Raw genomic sequence first — 17,126 nt, 5'->3', positions numbered from 1 at the left:
GTGGTGCTTGTCCGTATCTTTAAAAGAGGGAAAAAATGACTTATAACAGAGGTGCTGTATTAGCTTTCTTTTGCTGGCTTAACAAATTACCATAACTGTCTTGCAGTTCTGTAGGTCAGTCTGAAGGGGTTTCACCAGACTAAAATCCAGGTGTGGGCATGATGGCGTTCCTTTCTGGAGCCCCGAGGGGAGGGTCTGTTTCCTGCTCTTACCTGGTGTTGGCAGAGTTCAGCTCCTTGTGGTTGTAGGACTGAGGTCCTCATTTTCTTGCTGGCTTTCTGCTGATTCCGAGTTGCTAGAGGCCCGCTTCCTTCACATTCAAAGGCAGCAACCCTGGATCTAGTCCTCATGCTTCACATCTCTTCCTCCTTTCTCCTCATCTCTGACTGCAGCCAAGAAAGCTTCTCAGGTTTTAAAGATTTGTGCGATTAGATTGGGTTCACCTAGATAATCCCCAGTCTCAGAGCTTACAACTTGAATGTATCTTCAGAGTCCCTTTGCCTGCAACATCACGTAGTCTCAGGTTCTGGGAGTTAGGTGGACATCTTGGTGGGGCGGAGAGTGGTGCGTTACTCTGCCTGCCATAGGCACCCTCCTTTGAGTCTTGTTATTGACAAGGGACTCCTGGTCTCTCCCCCACCACCCTGGATCTTGCATTATTTGTTGGCTTTCTGATCCGAGCAGCACAGGTTGCTGGTAGGCAGACCCATCTCCAGGTAGAGGAGTCTGTTGTTTTGTGCTAAGAAGGACCATTAACTCTTTTTCTCCTTGAGGGCCACCCTTGTTGTCTGAGGACACTACCAGACCCCAGTGAAATATTTCTTCTAGCCTTTAGCATCCTCTGTTCAAATGTGGGTAGAGAGCTATGAAGGGGTAAAGCACTCAGTAGACAAACCAAAGTTGAGCCCACTTTTCTCTACTCACCTCCCCTTGGGCTCTGTAGTAACCATGTAATTTTTCTATGGCAATTAAAGAAAAGTTTTTTAAAGGTCAGATATCATAACCACCCCACCCCACCCCCATCTGACAGGGCTGTTTTACAATAAAATGGCAAGTGAAAGCACTTGGGGAACTTTGCTGACCTTTGTACCTCTCTCCCCATCTTTCTCATCTAATACCACCAGGTCTTTATTTGGAAAGTTCCTGCCTGGGACTTGGCGCTGCTCCTTCCAGGCAGAGGCTGTGCAGACCTCCGTGTCTGTAGATCTCCATGACTCCAGCCTTCCCGCTGGTCCTGTTTGGCTCTCACACCCGGGTTAGAGCAGCTCTGCTCTTTGCCTTGCATGAGCCCCTGCCTCATGCCCTAAATACTGGATTCCCTTCCTAGAAAGCCAGGCTCTCATGTCTAACACTCCACCTCGTCAGCTTTTCTCATCCTCTGGCGACTTCCCAGATGAGAACTCTGCTCAACACTTCAGCTCCCGACCTGGGACCCCCACCCCAGACTTCCACCCTGAGCCTCTTATCTGTGAGCTTCCTGGCACCTTGGAGAGGGTCCCGTGAGTCCCACCCTCCTGTGTCTCTTCCCACCATTGATGAGACCTGGTGGAGACAAGTACCCACACCTGTAAGTCCCTAAAGGCTCAGAGAGGAGGGGTATGTGTGGTACAGAGAGATAAGAGATGGGGAGAGGAAACAAATACGTGGGTGAGAAAGCCGGAGCTGGCCGTGCAGAGCCCTGTGGAGGGGGCAGCAATAATGATACTGCAAAGGAGGGATGAGAGTTGATCAGGAGGAAAGGCTGGTGAGACGCCGTCCATGAAGGTGGAGAGATGAGGCTGCATTTGGTGCGATGGCCTCACTAAACTGGGAGAAGGTTCCTTTGCTGATGGAATCTGGTGTGTGTTGGGGAACATCAAATAATTAGTGGGATAGGTAGGCTGGAGTCAGGACACCTTTAAAAGCAGTGGTTCTCAACCAGGTGATGTGACCCCCAGGGGATATTTGGCACGCTCTGGAGGCATTTCTGGTTGCCGTAGTAGAGATGCTGATGGTACCTAGTAGGTAGAGGCCAGGCATCTGCTAAAGATCCCAAGGTGCACAGGACGGCCCCGCCACAAAGAGTTATCCGGCCCAAGATGTCAGTCATGCCGAGAAACCCTACCTTACTTAAAGCTAGGCAGCAGCGTTTGCGCTTGGTGGTAAAGAGGCTACACTGTCCTTGTTAAAGGCTTTTGAAGAGAGAATTTCCCTGAGAAAAAATTTAGAAGGGTTGATAGGGAAGTGATGTGGTATAGTCTACAGAGGGTAGATTGGCTGGGAGAGTGTGGCAATAATTCAGAGGTGTAGAGATGAGGGTTTTGGACCAGGGTAGAGATGGCGGTGAGCGAGAGGAAGTTAGATATGAGACGTGTGGCGGAGGAGGTGAAGTAGCAGAGCTGGCGGTGATGACGCCCAGCCTTGTCAAGCCCTGATGGCCCTGAGCGCAGTGCTGGCAGCTCCGCCAGGAGAGGAGAGCGGGAGAGACGAGCTGGCTTCTGGGTGCCTGTTGCATTGTATTCTCTGGAGCCCGGATCATTTCAGATTCTGTACCCAGCATCTACGCACCACGTGGACCAGAGCAGCTGAGGTTTCTGTTGTATTGACTGTCAGCTCCGGGTCCACAGTGGGGGAGCAGCTAAGCTGGCTCCGTGGTGTGGCAGTTTTGTTTCCTGCCCAGTGGAAGAGAAACACGTTGTCTCCGTCATAAGGTTCATCCTGCTGTGGGTCAGTTGCGTGGGCGAGCCTCCTGTCTCAGCCTCTAAGGAATGGCTGGAAACACATCAGGATGAGGCTGCAGGGAGCCTTGGGGCTCGGCTGCAATTATGGGCTTGGGGGGGCTCCAGAGGAAGCCCTGCTCTGGGTTCGTTTGTTGGTCTTGCCGAACAAACGGGGCAGAGCTGAGAGTCCTACGAGCCCATTTGAAGAAGTGGGGCTGTGTCTAAAGATAACGGCTGGTGTGAGCACAGAAGATGCTTCACAGCTCATGTATTTTTAGGTGTTTCAAAAATACCCTCCTCTGGTTAGGTGGCCTTGCAGACCGAATCTGTAAATGTGTTTGACGTTGTTCCTGAATTAACTTCGAAACCTGCAAAAGGTGTTGGCAGGCAGCAGCCAGTTGAAGACACGTGTGGATTGCAAGTGAGTTCACCTGGGCTGCCTGCGGTGTTCACGCTGGGCAGGGCAGGCTGGGGAGTTCACTGTTGCAGGCCTGCAAGTCTAAAGCTGAGACTCATTTCCTTGAGTTCAGTCTTCCCAGAGAAGATTTTTGGGGGTTGTTTTCCGTCCCTTTCCAAAGCCAGTGTCAAGTAACAGCGCGCCTCTCATAGATGGCCCGAAGACCGGATGGCCAGCAGGCTTGGCATTTGTCTCATACCAGGAACAGCTGAATACAGTGTGGTTTGTCAGGGTGTTTTTTTTTCACATGAAATCAAGACTGGTGTTGCCAAAAGATGATTGTAACCATCTGTCTGACTCTGTGTATTTTTAAACTTGACCAAACATTTATGCTGTTGAGTTGCCATTTCTACATCGGCACATGATGGTGGCAATTAGGAACTCTGTTTTTGTTAATTTTTTTTTCCCCTTTCCTGCCTCTTTTGGGTCAGATTCCTTTCAACAAGGAGGGAATATGAGTCAGAAATTCACTCAGATTAAATGGAAATGTCATTTCTAAATATAAGAGCTTGAATTTAGTAACATCTTGAGTTATCGGTTGTGATCAAGTTTTCTTTACAACCGACTTGCACGCTTAACGGTTTTAATTGTTTAATTGGACAGGGATGGCAAGTAATTTTGTTAGGGAGAAGGTGGCTGTAGAGCACGAGAATGCAGTTAAAACAGGAACCTGTTGGGTGGATTGGTAGCGAATTTGTGTGCCCCTAATATATCTGTGTTCATTCAGCCCTGCCTGTGTGCCAGGCTGTGTGTGAGACTCCAAGGATGCAAAATTCATCTTGCCCGTGCTAATTGTTTCTTGAAAGATTGAATAAATGAAAGGCACTGTCCCACCAGGACCTCCTAGCTTATTGATGAATGCAGACACAGCAAATCTTTGACAATAGCCCAGGGTGACGATGAGTGTGATAAAAGTGCTGGGAACAGAAAGCATGAGCGTCGCAGGAAGAGGTACGAGGGGGTCAGAAAATAATTTCCAGCTGAGGCACTAACCGTGCCGAGTTTTGAAGGAATTCCTAGAGGAATTCATCCAAGAGGGAGGGTGGCTCATTCCTGGCAGAAGATCAGCACGAGCACAGATTTCAAATGACGTGGTGCATTTGTCCAGCTGCAGGACATCCAAGATGCTGCAGTGAAGGTTGCGTGCAGCTGGCTGGCAAGGTGGTCAAGAGCAGGTGAAGAAGGGCACTGTGTGTGAGTTAGTGACCTTGAATTCATTTATGAAGGCTGGTAGGGGACAGTGTCAAAGGTGAGTTTGGGGAAAACTCAGTCTGGCTGCAGGTGATGGGTGAGTCCAGCAGGTATAACCGGGCTAGGAGGAGAAGTGACCAGCAAACCAGATGGGAAATGATGGGATTCCAAACCAATCCTGGGGGAGCTGGAGTATGAGACATACTAAGAGGTAGAATCTAGGTGTTTGATTGGGTTTGGGGGCGGGCAGCAGGCTGACGTTTATAGGATGACTGCTAGGTTTCTGGATCAACCATTTGGGTAGACCATGGTGCCATTTGCGAAGATGTGACTGTGTGAGAAGAGGCAGGTGTTTGGGGGAGCTCAGCCTTGTCCATGTTGAGTTTGGGCTTGGGGACATCCAAGTGGAGATGCCCAAGCAGGCCGCTGAGTATACAGATCTGCAGTTTAAAACTGAAGCTGCCTTCAAGGTAGAGATCTGGGGAAGTAAGTCATGGCTATGTTTAGCTGTGATGATCGAGAGAGAAGGAAAGAGGAGAATGGTGGGTGGGGAGTAAATCTGGCTAGCGGTTCCCGCTTTTTTTTGTTTTTAATTTATTTATTTTATTTATTTTATTTTTGGTCTTCGCTGCTGCACGTGGACTTTTCTCTGGTTGTGGCGAGCGGGGGCTACTCTTCGTTGCGGTACACAGGCTTCTCATTGCAGTGGCTTCTCTAGTTGAGGAGCACGGGCTCTAGGCGTGCGGGCTTCAGTAGTTGTGGCACACGGGCTCAGTAGTTGTGGCTCACGGGCTCTAGAGCGTAGGCTCGGTAGTTGTGATGCACGGGCTTAGTTGCTCCACGGCATGTGGGATCTTCCTGGCCCAGGGTTCGAACCCGTGTCCCCTGCATTGGCAGGTGGATTCTTAACCACTGTGCCACCAGGGAAGCCCGGTTCCCACTTCTTAACAAGTCCTTCCCTTTAGAAGAGTTGCGGCACTGACTTGAACCAGTTTCCCTAGTGCATTTCAGATTACTTGATCTCCATCCAGCTTTTCAGACCCACATGATGAAAAGCCATTGTAGTCTTGTTTTCATTAACAAAAACTATAATGCATGCCTGTGACTTACGTAATGTTTTCACATGGTGATGAGGTGGGGTAACAGAGGACATGCTATTATTACTGATTGGAATCTCGAGCCTAGAGGGGTTAAGCAGTGTACCAGGGAAGGTAGGTCCAGGGTGAGGACTTCAAGTCTTCTAACTTGACCAAATCTTGCTGTCTCCATCATTTCTTCCTGTGTTGGAATAGTGACTTCCCAACGGTAACATGGATCCTCCGTTTCTACCAGCAGAGTGCATCTGAGGCCACTGGGTCACTTTTAGTGTTCTTAGTTATACTCAGTTTTTTTTTGGTGGGGGACTAGATATAGGTATTATACCCTTATGCCTTTTGAAAACCTTGAATTGGTAGATTCTGCACTGAAGCAATGCAGCGCATTTCTCCCAGTGTTTCCTAGCAATAGGCACTGCAGCTGTTCCAGGTTATTAAAATGGGCAAGGAAATGTATTTTTTTGGTGAGTTATGTGGAACTTTTCTGACTAGAAAAAAATTTTTACGTGCCTCAAAATAGAATATACTTTCTATTTCTGAAAAGCCATTAAGATGACCAGGAGATTTATTCTCATGGAATTTGGAATCCAGTATGAGGAAACCAGCACCTGGCCCCTCCTGGTGTTTGAGAGTTGCACGTATCCAGAGTTCCAAAGTGCATGGCGTTATCATGGTGGTTTTGGGGGCAGTAATAAAAAATACCTTTTTAGAGAGTGACCAATGGTACGAGCATGGAACACACTGTTGTCTCACAACTCTTAGGATTCCTTACTGCATTGTATCTTTGCCTCACTTGGTACTTAACTTACAGCTCGACTCTTCTACACCCTCCATTCCCAGTTTCCATATTTACTTACATTACATGTTGAACTTTCCTTATTATTCCGCACATCTCTTACCCATGCAGCCTTTGTTTTAATGACAAAATAATCCATGCAGAGTGGTATGTTCAGGGGAGGGGGAGAAAAGATAGAGCTGCCCCAGCTGTAATTATTTTTGCTGATAGACCTCAACCATTTCACCTAATTTGAATAAAACATTAGGAACTGTGACTCTTGCTGCCACGTTGTTTTGCACATTCCTTTTAGGGAGATTCAGAAGTACCATTTGGCACGACTATGGGCACAAACAATGAAAACTCAATGAGTTAAGTAGCTGAAGCGGTCCGCACTCCTGAAACTTTTAGGAGAATAATTCATTAGGACTTGGGTGCTCAGACTCTCTTCCTGAATATTCCTGTGGGTCGGCCCTGAAGACTGTGGGAGCTATTTGAAGAGTTTTACGCAGGAGAGTTTTTGTTTTCAGATGTTCATTTGTCACATGTGAAGCTGGGATTGAACATGCAAGACCGAGTGGGAGATCAGTGGGAAAGGAGGCTTTCGGGGACATCTGAGCAAGTGAGGCCAGGGCGGTGGAGATGGAGAAAAAGGGGGTTGATTCTAGAGTTAATTGAAAGTGGGGTGTACAGCACATGGAGACAGTGGCCACTGGCGATGTGGCTGGAGAGTCTGGGACGATTCCATGCTGTACGTAGGTGAGTGGGGAAGGGCGTCATCACAGACCCGAGGGCAGCACCCCACAACCAGGATCCAGGATCCTGCCCTCACCCTCACTCACTGGCTCTGTTCCTTCCTCTGTCAGAAGAGGCAGAAGCGTGGCTTCTGCGCTGCCCACAGATCAAGGTTATGTCAGAGCAAATGAGGGTGTGCGACAGTGTGTCTGCATAGGGCAGATTGTCCTCCGTGTCCCACAGTTCTGAAATGTCAGTAAAGCTGTTTTGGAAACCTGTAGACTTAATTGTCATTTAAAATCTGGTGACAAGCCTGTTAAGAAATGACTCAGGTCATTAGTGAGAAGGTGAAACAGTAAAACGTGTGCATTCGTGTTCTAAGAGCCTAATTTATGTCTGGAACTACGTGGAGGTGCTTACAGCAGGAGACATTTTTAACTCTAAATGAGGCAAGGTTTCCTATAATCTTAAAAAATAACTATTAAAAAATTGGATTCTTTCTCCCTACCAGCCATACACACATTTTATATATTCTTTAGTTTTTTTGTTTTGTTTTTTTTTTAAAGGAGAGATATCAGGTTATTGAGTTTGGGCTCAAATTCAGTCCGGTGTTTTGCTGTCCCTGTTGGCACATATGAGTCCATTGGTTGAAGTTACTGTCAGCTACAAATTATATAAGATGGCGACTCAACAGTGGAACAGTCTTTAGACGTGTTGGAATGATTTTTGAGCCAGAAACCCTGGCTGAGCATCAGCTCACGGGCCACCAGCTCCCACTGCGCGGCAGTGACCGGGCTTGGTCTGGGAAGGTACGTGATGCGTTACAGGTCCACCCGGCGTGACCGCCAGCAGAAACCTTGCCACTCTAGGGGCTGCCTCAGTGCTGACCGTCTGCTGTTCAGAGAGGCCGGCTTCACTCCTCTGGAATCCCCGGGGACCGGGTGCGAGGCAGACGTGTGTCATCTGTAACTGCCACGCCGCCGACCACATTGTCCTTCTGAAACACCTTCCAGCTACTTCATTGGGCCAAGTGCGATGTGAATTTACTCAAAAGCGAAACTAGGCGTTAAGACCGTTGTGGATGTTCTGTCTTCATCTTTGCTAACAAGCCTTGGGTGTCCTGCCCCCATACGAAATCCACGTCATGCACGCTGTCAGGGTGAGTGATACCTTACGCCAGCAGTCCCTCACGTTTTTGGCACTGGGGACCGGTTCCGTGGAAGACAGATTTTCCCCGGACGGGGATGGTGCGAGGGGGGATGGTGCAGGCGGTAATGTGAGTGATGGGGGCGGCAGGTGAAGCTTCGCCCGGCGCTCACCTCCTGCTGTGTGGCCTGGTTCCTAACAGGCTGCAGACCGGTTTCGGTCCACGGCCCGGGGCTGGGGGATTCCTGCCCTAAGCCATGCTGGGAGACTAGTTCCCCAACCAGGAAGGGGTAGCATGCCTACGAGGTTTTGACCAAAACAATCACTTTCAAAGGAAAGCTTTTAATAAAAGGTTATGATGTTTTCCATGAGTGAATCAATACATTTTTTAAAAGTCTCATCTCAGAATTTTACGACCACCATACACATAGGTCATGAATGGGGAGTGCAAACATTTTCACGATTTAGGCATGTTGTTTTCTTAAAAAGATATGTTCGTGATGGATTACTCTTCTAACATTACTTAAAGTTAATAGTGAAGTTGATGCCCTGACGGGCTTTTCTGTTTTACTTGTAGCTGAGAAGGGAGATCGGCAGCACGCCTACCTATCTGTATAAAGACGGACGGCACTGACTGTCTTGACTTCTGCCAAAGTAGGAAAAAGAACATGTTTCACAGGAAAATGGACAGTCTTGATATGTCACAGAATAACAATAACCATGCATACAACTACTGGAAAGGTAGAAATAGGCCTGACGCTTTAGACCAACCAGAGGAAGTGGCCAGACACCCAGAGCCTCAAGCGTCACGTACCTGCCTGCCTCACCTGTGCAAACAGTTGATGTAAAACAAGCCACGAGCACCTGTGGCCAAGGCGTTGATGGAGGGTGTCTGGCATCCTCCAGGGAACCGTGTGGTTCTCTGCTCTCCTTTAGAAGTAGGACCCTTTCCTTCCCCAGAGGAAAAAGCTTCCACCTTTCTTTCTGGCCACATCCTCCCCATGGTGCTATGACAGGGAAAAGTGGCCTCTCTAGAGAGTGGAGGTTTCCAAAGACCTGAACATTCATACATGAAATCTCCACGTCTTTTAATTTTTTTTAAATTGAAGTGAAATTTATATAAGAGAAAACTAAACACTTTAAAGTAAATTCAGTGGCATTTAGTACATTCCGTGTTGTACAACCAGCACCTCTGTCTAGTTCCAAAATGTTCTCATCACCCAAATGGAAACCTTGTACCTGCAAAGCAGTCACCCCCGAGTCCTGCCTCGCCCCACCCTCCCCTCTGCCCATGGTAACTACCACCAAGCTTTCTGTCTCTGTGGCTTTACCTGCTCTGGAGGTGTGCACATCTGTATCTCGCTTCTTTGACTTAGTGTCGTGTTTTCAAGGTTCATCTACATTGTAGCCTGTATCGGTACTTCATTTCCTTTGCACAACTGAATAATATTCCACTGTGTGGATGTGTACCGCATCTTGTTTACCCGTCTATCTGATGACGTGCATTTGGGTTGTGTCCACCTTCAGGCTCTTGCGAATGACGCTGCTGTGTATTTGTTGGAGGACCAGTTTTTAATTCTTCTGGGTGCATACCTAGGAGTAGAATTGTTGGGTCATATAGTAATAACTCTTTGACCTTTTTAACCTTGTTTTGGTTCAAAATATTTCCAAAACATGTTATAGACCTCCTTACATTTGAAAACAGTTAAGACGGGACACACGATACTTGATGTTCCTGGCAGTCACTGTGAATATAAATGATTACAAATTGCTATAATATGGTACAGATGCGCTCAGGATGTTTAGACTTTCTGTCCAGTGTTTCTTGCTTTTCTTGTGCTGTGCTGTGTTGCCACCCCCTGCCAGTGAATGTGAAGAGAAGGCTCTGGAATTAGGTTGCCTGCATTCTCATCTCACCTCTACCACCTACTGGCTATGTGGCCGAATGCAAAATTTTATCACTCTGCCTCAAATTCCTCCTCTGAAAAGTAGGTGTAATAACACTGTGAACCTCCTAGGGTTATTGTGAGTGGCGAAAGGGTCAGGCCCTGTTTATTAGTCTGCTCGGGCTGCCGTGACAAAAGACCACCGACTGGCTGGCTGAAACAACAGACATTTATTTTCTCACAGCTCTGGAGGCTCAAAAGTTTGAGATCAAGGTGTCAGCAGGGTTGGTTTCTCCTGAGGGCTCCTTCCTTGGCTTGCAGACGGCCTCCTTCTTCCTGTTCCTTCACATAGTCTTCCTGTGCACATACATACGTCCCCAGTGTTTCTTGGTGTATCCAAATGCCATCTTCACATGAGGACGAGATTAGGGCCCACCTGAACAGCCTCATTTTAATTTAATCATCTCTTTAAAGGTCCTGTCTACAGGTATGCTTGCATTTGGAGGTACTGGGGGTTAGGGCTTCAATGTGTGAATTGGGGGAGGGGGCTGAATCAGCCCATAGCTCTCCATCAAGCCCGTGGTGCAGTGTATACACCACAGAAGCTGGCAGGTAGGTGGTGGCGGCTGCAGGGTCCTCCCCCCACCCCTTCTCATCTGCTGCTTCACTTGTGTCTGACAATCAAACTTCGTTAGCCTTTCTTGAAGAGGGACAAATGAGTAGTTTATGTCCATATGGAGGAGGCGTGAGGCATTTTGCTTTACTGACTCTGTAGCCTCTGTTTTGCTGCTCTGAAGAGTTTGCTTAATTTCTGGCCTGGATTTGGTTCCAGAAAAGATAAGATTTCCGTGAGCTATTCTGCAGATAAGTTGCATGGCATTTCACGCGGTGTTTGAGATTACTGAAAGAGTACCTAGTGCTCCCAAAGTGGTCTTGTGGCTTTTTAAAAGTTAAAGATATGTCACATAAAATTTACCGTTGTGACTGTTTGTCAGTGCACTGAATACATGTGCAGTGTTGTGCAACCGTAACCACTGTCCACCTCCAGAGCTTTCTCACCGTCCCAAACAGAAACCCTGCGCCCATTAAGCGGTAACTCTTCATCCACCACCCCGCCCTGTTTCTCTTATTTCTTTAATCCTGCCATTTCCTAATAGCCACTAGATGAGAATCGGAGTCAGGAGGTCACTGGGGAATAGGGATTTGGGCCTCACTGTGTCACCATCCTCTCTCTTGTTTACCTTTCACTGCAGTGCTCTTTGAAATGGCTTCATTCCTTTGCAAAAGATTTGTCCCCAAAGGTAAAGGAAAAACGTGTGAGCGGGGCTCAGGAGTCACTGGTCCCCTTAACGTACACTCGGCGGATTCTGGTAAAGCTCAGACAGCGGCTCTGGCGTGAGAGGTGGCGTCTCTTCCCCTCCAGGCGTGGACCACGCTGAGCTGCTTCTGTCTCTGCCCAGCGTGGGTGGGGATGAGATCCTGTGCCCACCCACTCCCCGCCCCCCCCCCAGCCCCGAGTGCCACCTGTAACCCGGGTCCCTGTGTCCCCACCCCCTGTCCTCGCAGACCTACATCGGCTCCATCATCGCCTCTGTGAACCCCTACAAGACCATCGCCGGCCTGTACTCACGGGACGCCATGGAGCGCTACAGCAGGTGCCACCTGGGCGAGCTGCCCCCGCACGTCTTCGCCATCGCCAACGAGTGCTACCGCTGCCTGTGGAAGCGCCACGACAACCAGTGCGTCCTCATCAGGTAACCCAGCCAGCAGCCACCACAGACACGGAGCCCGCTTATTAGCGCATCAACCCCCAGATTTCTCAGATGGAGTTTTCCCTTTTGAATAGGCTGACAACTACGGCTTCCAAAAGACACGAGTTATTCTTTGGTTTATTCCAGTGGTCAGACATGGTCCTTCTATTGACTTATGGAAACATTGCATAGTTCTTCCAAATTTAAAATGTTTTATCTATTCTAGAGCACTCATCAGAATGCTTGTCTGTTGCAGCAAGGTCCTGGTTTTTGCCAGTATGAGAAGATTACCCTAGAATCTCCCCAATTTAAGAATTTTTAATGATTTTAATTGGGTGTTCCTAAAGTTGACCTTTGAATTAGCCACAGAAGTGGGACTTACTATGTTATATGTTGAGGGAATGATAGAAAGGCATTTTTCTCAACCACTCTCAACACACTGTGCCACCAGGGAAGCCCCTGTGTTCTTCTCATTGGCAATATTTACCCATTACTCTTGTTCGGGGGTCCTTCGTTTGTAATCAATCAGAATTATATGAATGTGGAAGGTAGAACACGTTCATATTGTCTCTCCCTGCCTCCCTCTATCACCTACTTTCTTTAAGGGAAGGGAAGCACCTGGGCAGATACAGTCTCTCCTCTTTATTACCTTAACGGTGCTCATGCACTGGGCTGTAGAAACAACTTGGATAGAGGGACTGTCCATTTATGCATTTCAGTAAATATGAATCATTGTAACTTGCAGTTAATCAAAAATGAAGCTAACGCTTAGTATAAAAGCAGAGCTTTTAAGAGTCACCTTCCCGGGCTTCCCTGGTGGCGCAGTGGTTGAGAGTCCGCCTGCCGATGCAGGGGACACGGGTTCGTGCCCCGGTACAGGAAGATCCCACATGCTGTGGAGCGGCTGGGCCCGTGAGCCATGGCCGCTGAGCCTGTGCGTCCGGAGCCTGTGCTCCGCAACGGGAGAGGCCACAGCGGTGAGAGGCCTGCGTACCGCAAAAAAAAAGAGTCACCTTCCCAATTAATTAACTTGCCTTGTGATTAGAGCACTATTTGTGGGCTCTTTTAGATGACTTCGCTGAAGTTCAGGAGTTAGAATTTAAGATCACTATTTCAGCATACAGAATATAGTTTGATAAGATTAACAGAAAGAGTTTAATCTATTTTAGGAAGATCAAGTTGTTTTCCACACTTAGGTACCTAAATATTTGCCATCGATGATTGACTGTGTTTATTACTTTCAGTGGAAAAAATGAGAGCATGACTCATATATCACCTGCTAGACAGAGCAGTTTGGGAAGAAAGTGAAAAATCAAATGAGATCATTGTGCATATATATGTGTGTGTAATAATACGGAAAGGGGTTGGCATGTTCCTGCCAAAGACTATGGCATTTAAAAAGAAGGCGGGGCTAGCCGGGAGCGAGAAGGAAGAGGGGACCCCAAACAAAAAGCTCTCATTGTGTAATGCTGATGTGAAAAGAGTAACTGTATTTATCTAAAGTAACTCAGGAAACAGCGTCTTTAAGAATAGATTTCTCATTAAAATGTGTTTTGGTTTTTAATAGACCTCTTGCAGTTTTTTTTAGTGGGGCATGGGGCTGCGGAAATTAAGAGAAAATTGAGTATAAAAATAGAAATTGTAGGGTACAGTAGCCCTATTTAGATTTTCTCAGGCATGATCTGCCCCCTGGTGGTACAATATGTTACTACTTTCAAAACTTTCGCTCTAATTACCTATGAAACCAGAAAATAAGCCTATTTGGAATTAGGCAGGGACCACATAGATCAGTTTTTCTTTCACTTTACGAGCCTGTGTCACTGCTAGTCTCGTGGCTTCTAGTCCAAGCGTTTTTTGTTGGTCTCACTTTCAAGAGTTTCTCTCTCTTAAGCTCTTTATTTTACCCTTCTTGTGTATGTTTAAGCCAATGCTTATGCTACTATAGTTTCTAAAATATAAATATATGTTTAAAACTTCCATGAGCTTTTTTTAAATCTAACTGACAAGGTCAGATTTTGATCTAGTACATTTTAAGTGAATATCAATTTGGGGCAGGCAGAGTTTAGTCTATTTTGTTTAGTCTGTTTTTCTCTTTTCAGTATGTATGAACTTTTAATGTAGTGTCGGCAAGGCCTGTGGTTAATTCATCTGTGCAACTCGTTGCCCAGGACAGTGTCTGATAGGAGGGCCAGCATCCAACAGCTGTCAGTCAAAGGATGGGTGGGCAGAACAGCTGTTGGTTTAGGACCTCTGCTTGCTTTGCAGAAGTTTTGGTTTTCCAAAATTGGAGTGATTTTTTCCTTAACTATGTCTTTTATATTCTGGAATAATAATTGGGTGTTTGGTCTTTTTCTATTCTAGTAGTATTTTAGAAATAATTGAATTGGAACAGTGAACAAAACTTGCATCCTGTGTCAGAAGGGCACCAGCCAGAATAAGGCATGGGGCCTGCCTCACGCTCATATCAAATGGTAGTTTACCTTGTTAAAAAAGAAAAGACCCAATCACTGCCCTTTAGGAGCTTTTGTTCTGATGGGAAGAAACTGATGTAAATAAGTAATTTCAATACAGCCTGCCTAAGGCTAAAATAGAAATGTGTACATGGTTGTTCAGAGGAGATGGCAATAGATGCTCAGCAAGGAATCGAAAATATATCTCAGAGAAAGTGACATGTGATCATGAGTCCATTGGTACGTGGGAACAGCAGCAGGCACAGAGGGGACCCTGGAAGGGCGCAGAAGCACTTGCAAAAACGTGTGGAAGGACAAGGAACATATGCAAATAGAAGGTACACCTGTAAGGTGTGGGATCTGCTAAGGACATGAAGGAACTGGTGTTCGAAAGGCAAGGAGGGAACTGCCATTCATTGAGAAAGACCAGAAGCCTTCTCTGGGGGAGCCGAGGCTCGGAGCTGTTGAGGGACCTGCCAAGGAGACTGAGCGTGAGCTACGGGCACAGGACATGAACTTCCGTCTCCCTGTGTTAGTTTCGGAACAGAGTCCCACTTCCTGGTGCAGGGGCTCACCTTATGGGCTTTCTCCTGGTGCAGGGGCTCATCTTATGGGCTTTGCCCTGCTTGCTAAGACCTGCGGACCGAATCCTCTAGGCAGTAGAGAAGTTTCCAAAGTCTTGTAGCAAGCAGTGGAGTGATTAGTATATATTTTGAGAAAATCACATGAATCAGGGCAATCTGATTCACAGGATGGAGAATGTCAGGTGTCAGCAGAGGTGCCCTGTAAAGGGCCAGGGAGGACATACATATTTTCGGCTCCGTGGCTGAGATCGGCTCCATTACAACTACTCGACTCTGCCCTTGGAGTGCGGAAGTGCTCGTAGATAGAGCGCACGTGAACCACCAGGCTGTGTTCCAATAAAACTTTATTTATAAAAACACGCAGAAGGGCAGACTTGGGGGCAACAGTTGGCCGATACCTGCACTGGAGGGGATACTAGCCTGCGGGGGGATAAAGGGTCCTGTTTCCATCAGAGGCCCTTTCCTTCAGGTGTGTTTTGATCCTTCCTCCCTGCTTTCCTGGGCACTTTGCTCCATCTTTGAGCCTCACTGCCCCTGATTCTTGGCCTCTTCTTTTCTACTGGATCATTGGCCTTATCACTCAAAAATTTCTAGTATGCATCTGCGTGACTCCCCAGACTTCAGTGCCTCCCCTGCCGACTTCTCCTCTGAGTTCCACACGTGTGTCCAGGCACCCTGAGGCATCATCGCGGAGGTGTCTGATGGGCATCTCAGGGGTGGCACCTCGTCAGTCCATCCTGAGTTTCTCCCAGAAACATGTTCCTCCTCTCATGCTTCTCATTCTTAGCAAGTGGACTCTCCATCCTACCGGGTCCCAAGCCTGAGATCCGGAAGTCATTCTTGAATCTGGAAGAGTCACCCTGCCCCCAACAATCAAGGTCAAATTACCTACGGTAAACTGTACCAATCTCATATATCCAGTTCGATGAGTATCGATAAACGTGAACCGCTGTGTTACCAGCGCCCATGCAGGGGACCTGGGTTCTGTCCCTGGTCCAGGAAGATGCCACATGCAAGCTCCCTGGGCTCTCCCGAGTCATCCCCCCCGCTTCCCTGTCACTTACCAACCACCCAGACCAGGGCTGTCAGCCGTCCCCTTCCTCCTCCCTCCACCCTTCCTCCTCCCTCCACCCTTCCTCCTCCCTCCACCGTCTGTTTGGGGGCTGCTGGCTTCTCCTCTTTGCTGCCCCCTCCCCTTACCCTCTGCCCTCACTTCCTGCTTCCTCTCTTGTCTCCCTCGATCCACCCTCCTCACTCCATACTCCTCACCGGGTGATTTGATTCTTTAAAACCTTGACCCCGATCATGACGGTCTCCTGCTTAAAAACTGTCTTGAGACTTTTCCATTCTGCCTACGAAAAATTCTCAGAACTTTTAATATGGCCTCTGAGGCCTCATATCAGTGCTTTGATTATTTTTCTTTCCCTTTTTCATTTTCACGATTTAAAAAGTTTTTTTTTTTAACGGTATCAACTCATTTTGGTTCATCTGGGTGAACATGTTTTCTCTGAAGCCCATGTTTGTGTTTGTGGTCATGTTGGCGCCAAGGGTTAAGACTGTAACTGCCACAGGCTAATGAGAAAAATGCAGGACTGGATATGTAAGTGATGTGTTCACTGTAAGTGAAGGTGAATTAACATCATGATTGCTGTATGAGTTAATGTTTTATCGAGGCTGGAGTAAAGGAACCAGATGGAATACGTGACTCATCACAGCGCCCGTGGTGGAAGAGCCTACCAGGCTCACAAGAGAAGCAGTGGACAGTCACAGTGCAAGGAGCGCTTCAGTTTGAGCAAAACAGCATTAACCAGGGGGTTAGGTTAGTCTTGTTCATTTGGATTTTATTGGTGTTATATTTTGTGTGTATTTAATTATGTAATTTATTCTGGCTTTATAGTTCTGTGATATGGTAAGCAAAGGAGTATATCCTTAGTCATTATATCATTATAATGCTATAAATACATGCTGTGTTATCACATAGCTCACCAAGCAGTCAACTCAGTTCTGTCACTGTCCACCAGGAGACAGCGTCAGATCCCCCAGGTTGTTAAGGGCTCAGTCCTACAAGACTGCCATTCCCTCCACTTCAGATGCCAGTCATGTTGTCACCTGTGCTTCTGACCAACCAGCTCTAGGTTGGAGCTTCCAATGACCCCCCTCCTTGGGTTTGATTAATTTGCTAGAGCACCACACAGAACTCAAACATTTTTACTTCCTAGATCACCGCTGTACTATAAAAGGATATAACTCAGGAACCGCCGGATGGAAGAGATGCACACGGCATGGTGTGGGAAGGGTGGGGGAGCTTCCCTGCCCCCTCCAGGGAGCCGCTGTTTACCTCCACGTGCGCACCAACCC

The 17,126-nt window shown here is 47.4% G+C and overlaps 1 protein-coding gene across 1 annotated transcript in view; it reads left to right on the top strand.

The window, feature by feature from the left end:
* The window catches only part of MYO10 (myosin X), a 193,829-nt gene that overhangs the window by 77,409 nt on the left and 99,294 nt on the right, over positions 1–17,126 (top strand). The window contains exon 4 of the mRNA XM_073802031.1: positions 11,550–11,737. Within this exon, the coding sequence (XP_073658132.1) occupies positions 11,550–11,737 (188 nt within the window). The remainder of the gene's footprint in view (positions 1–11,549; positions 11,738–17,126) is intronic.

Source organism: Tursiops truncatus, chromosome 3 (assembly GCF_011762595.2).
Source record: "Tursiops truncatus isolate mTurTru1 chromosome 3, mTurTru1.mat.Y, whole genome shotgun sequence".
NCBI classification, from domain to species: Eukaryota; Metazoa; Chordata; class Mammalia; order Artiodactyla; family Delphinidae; genus Tursiops; species Tursiops truncatus.
This window is presented reverse-complemented; position numbering and strand designations above follow the sequence as displayed.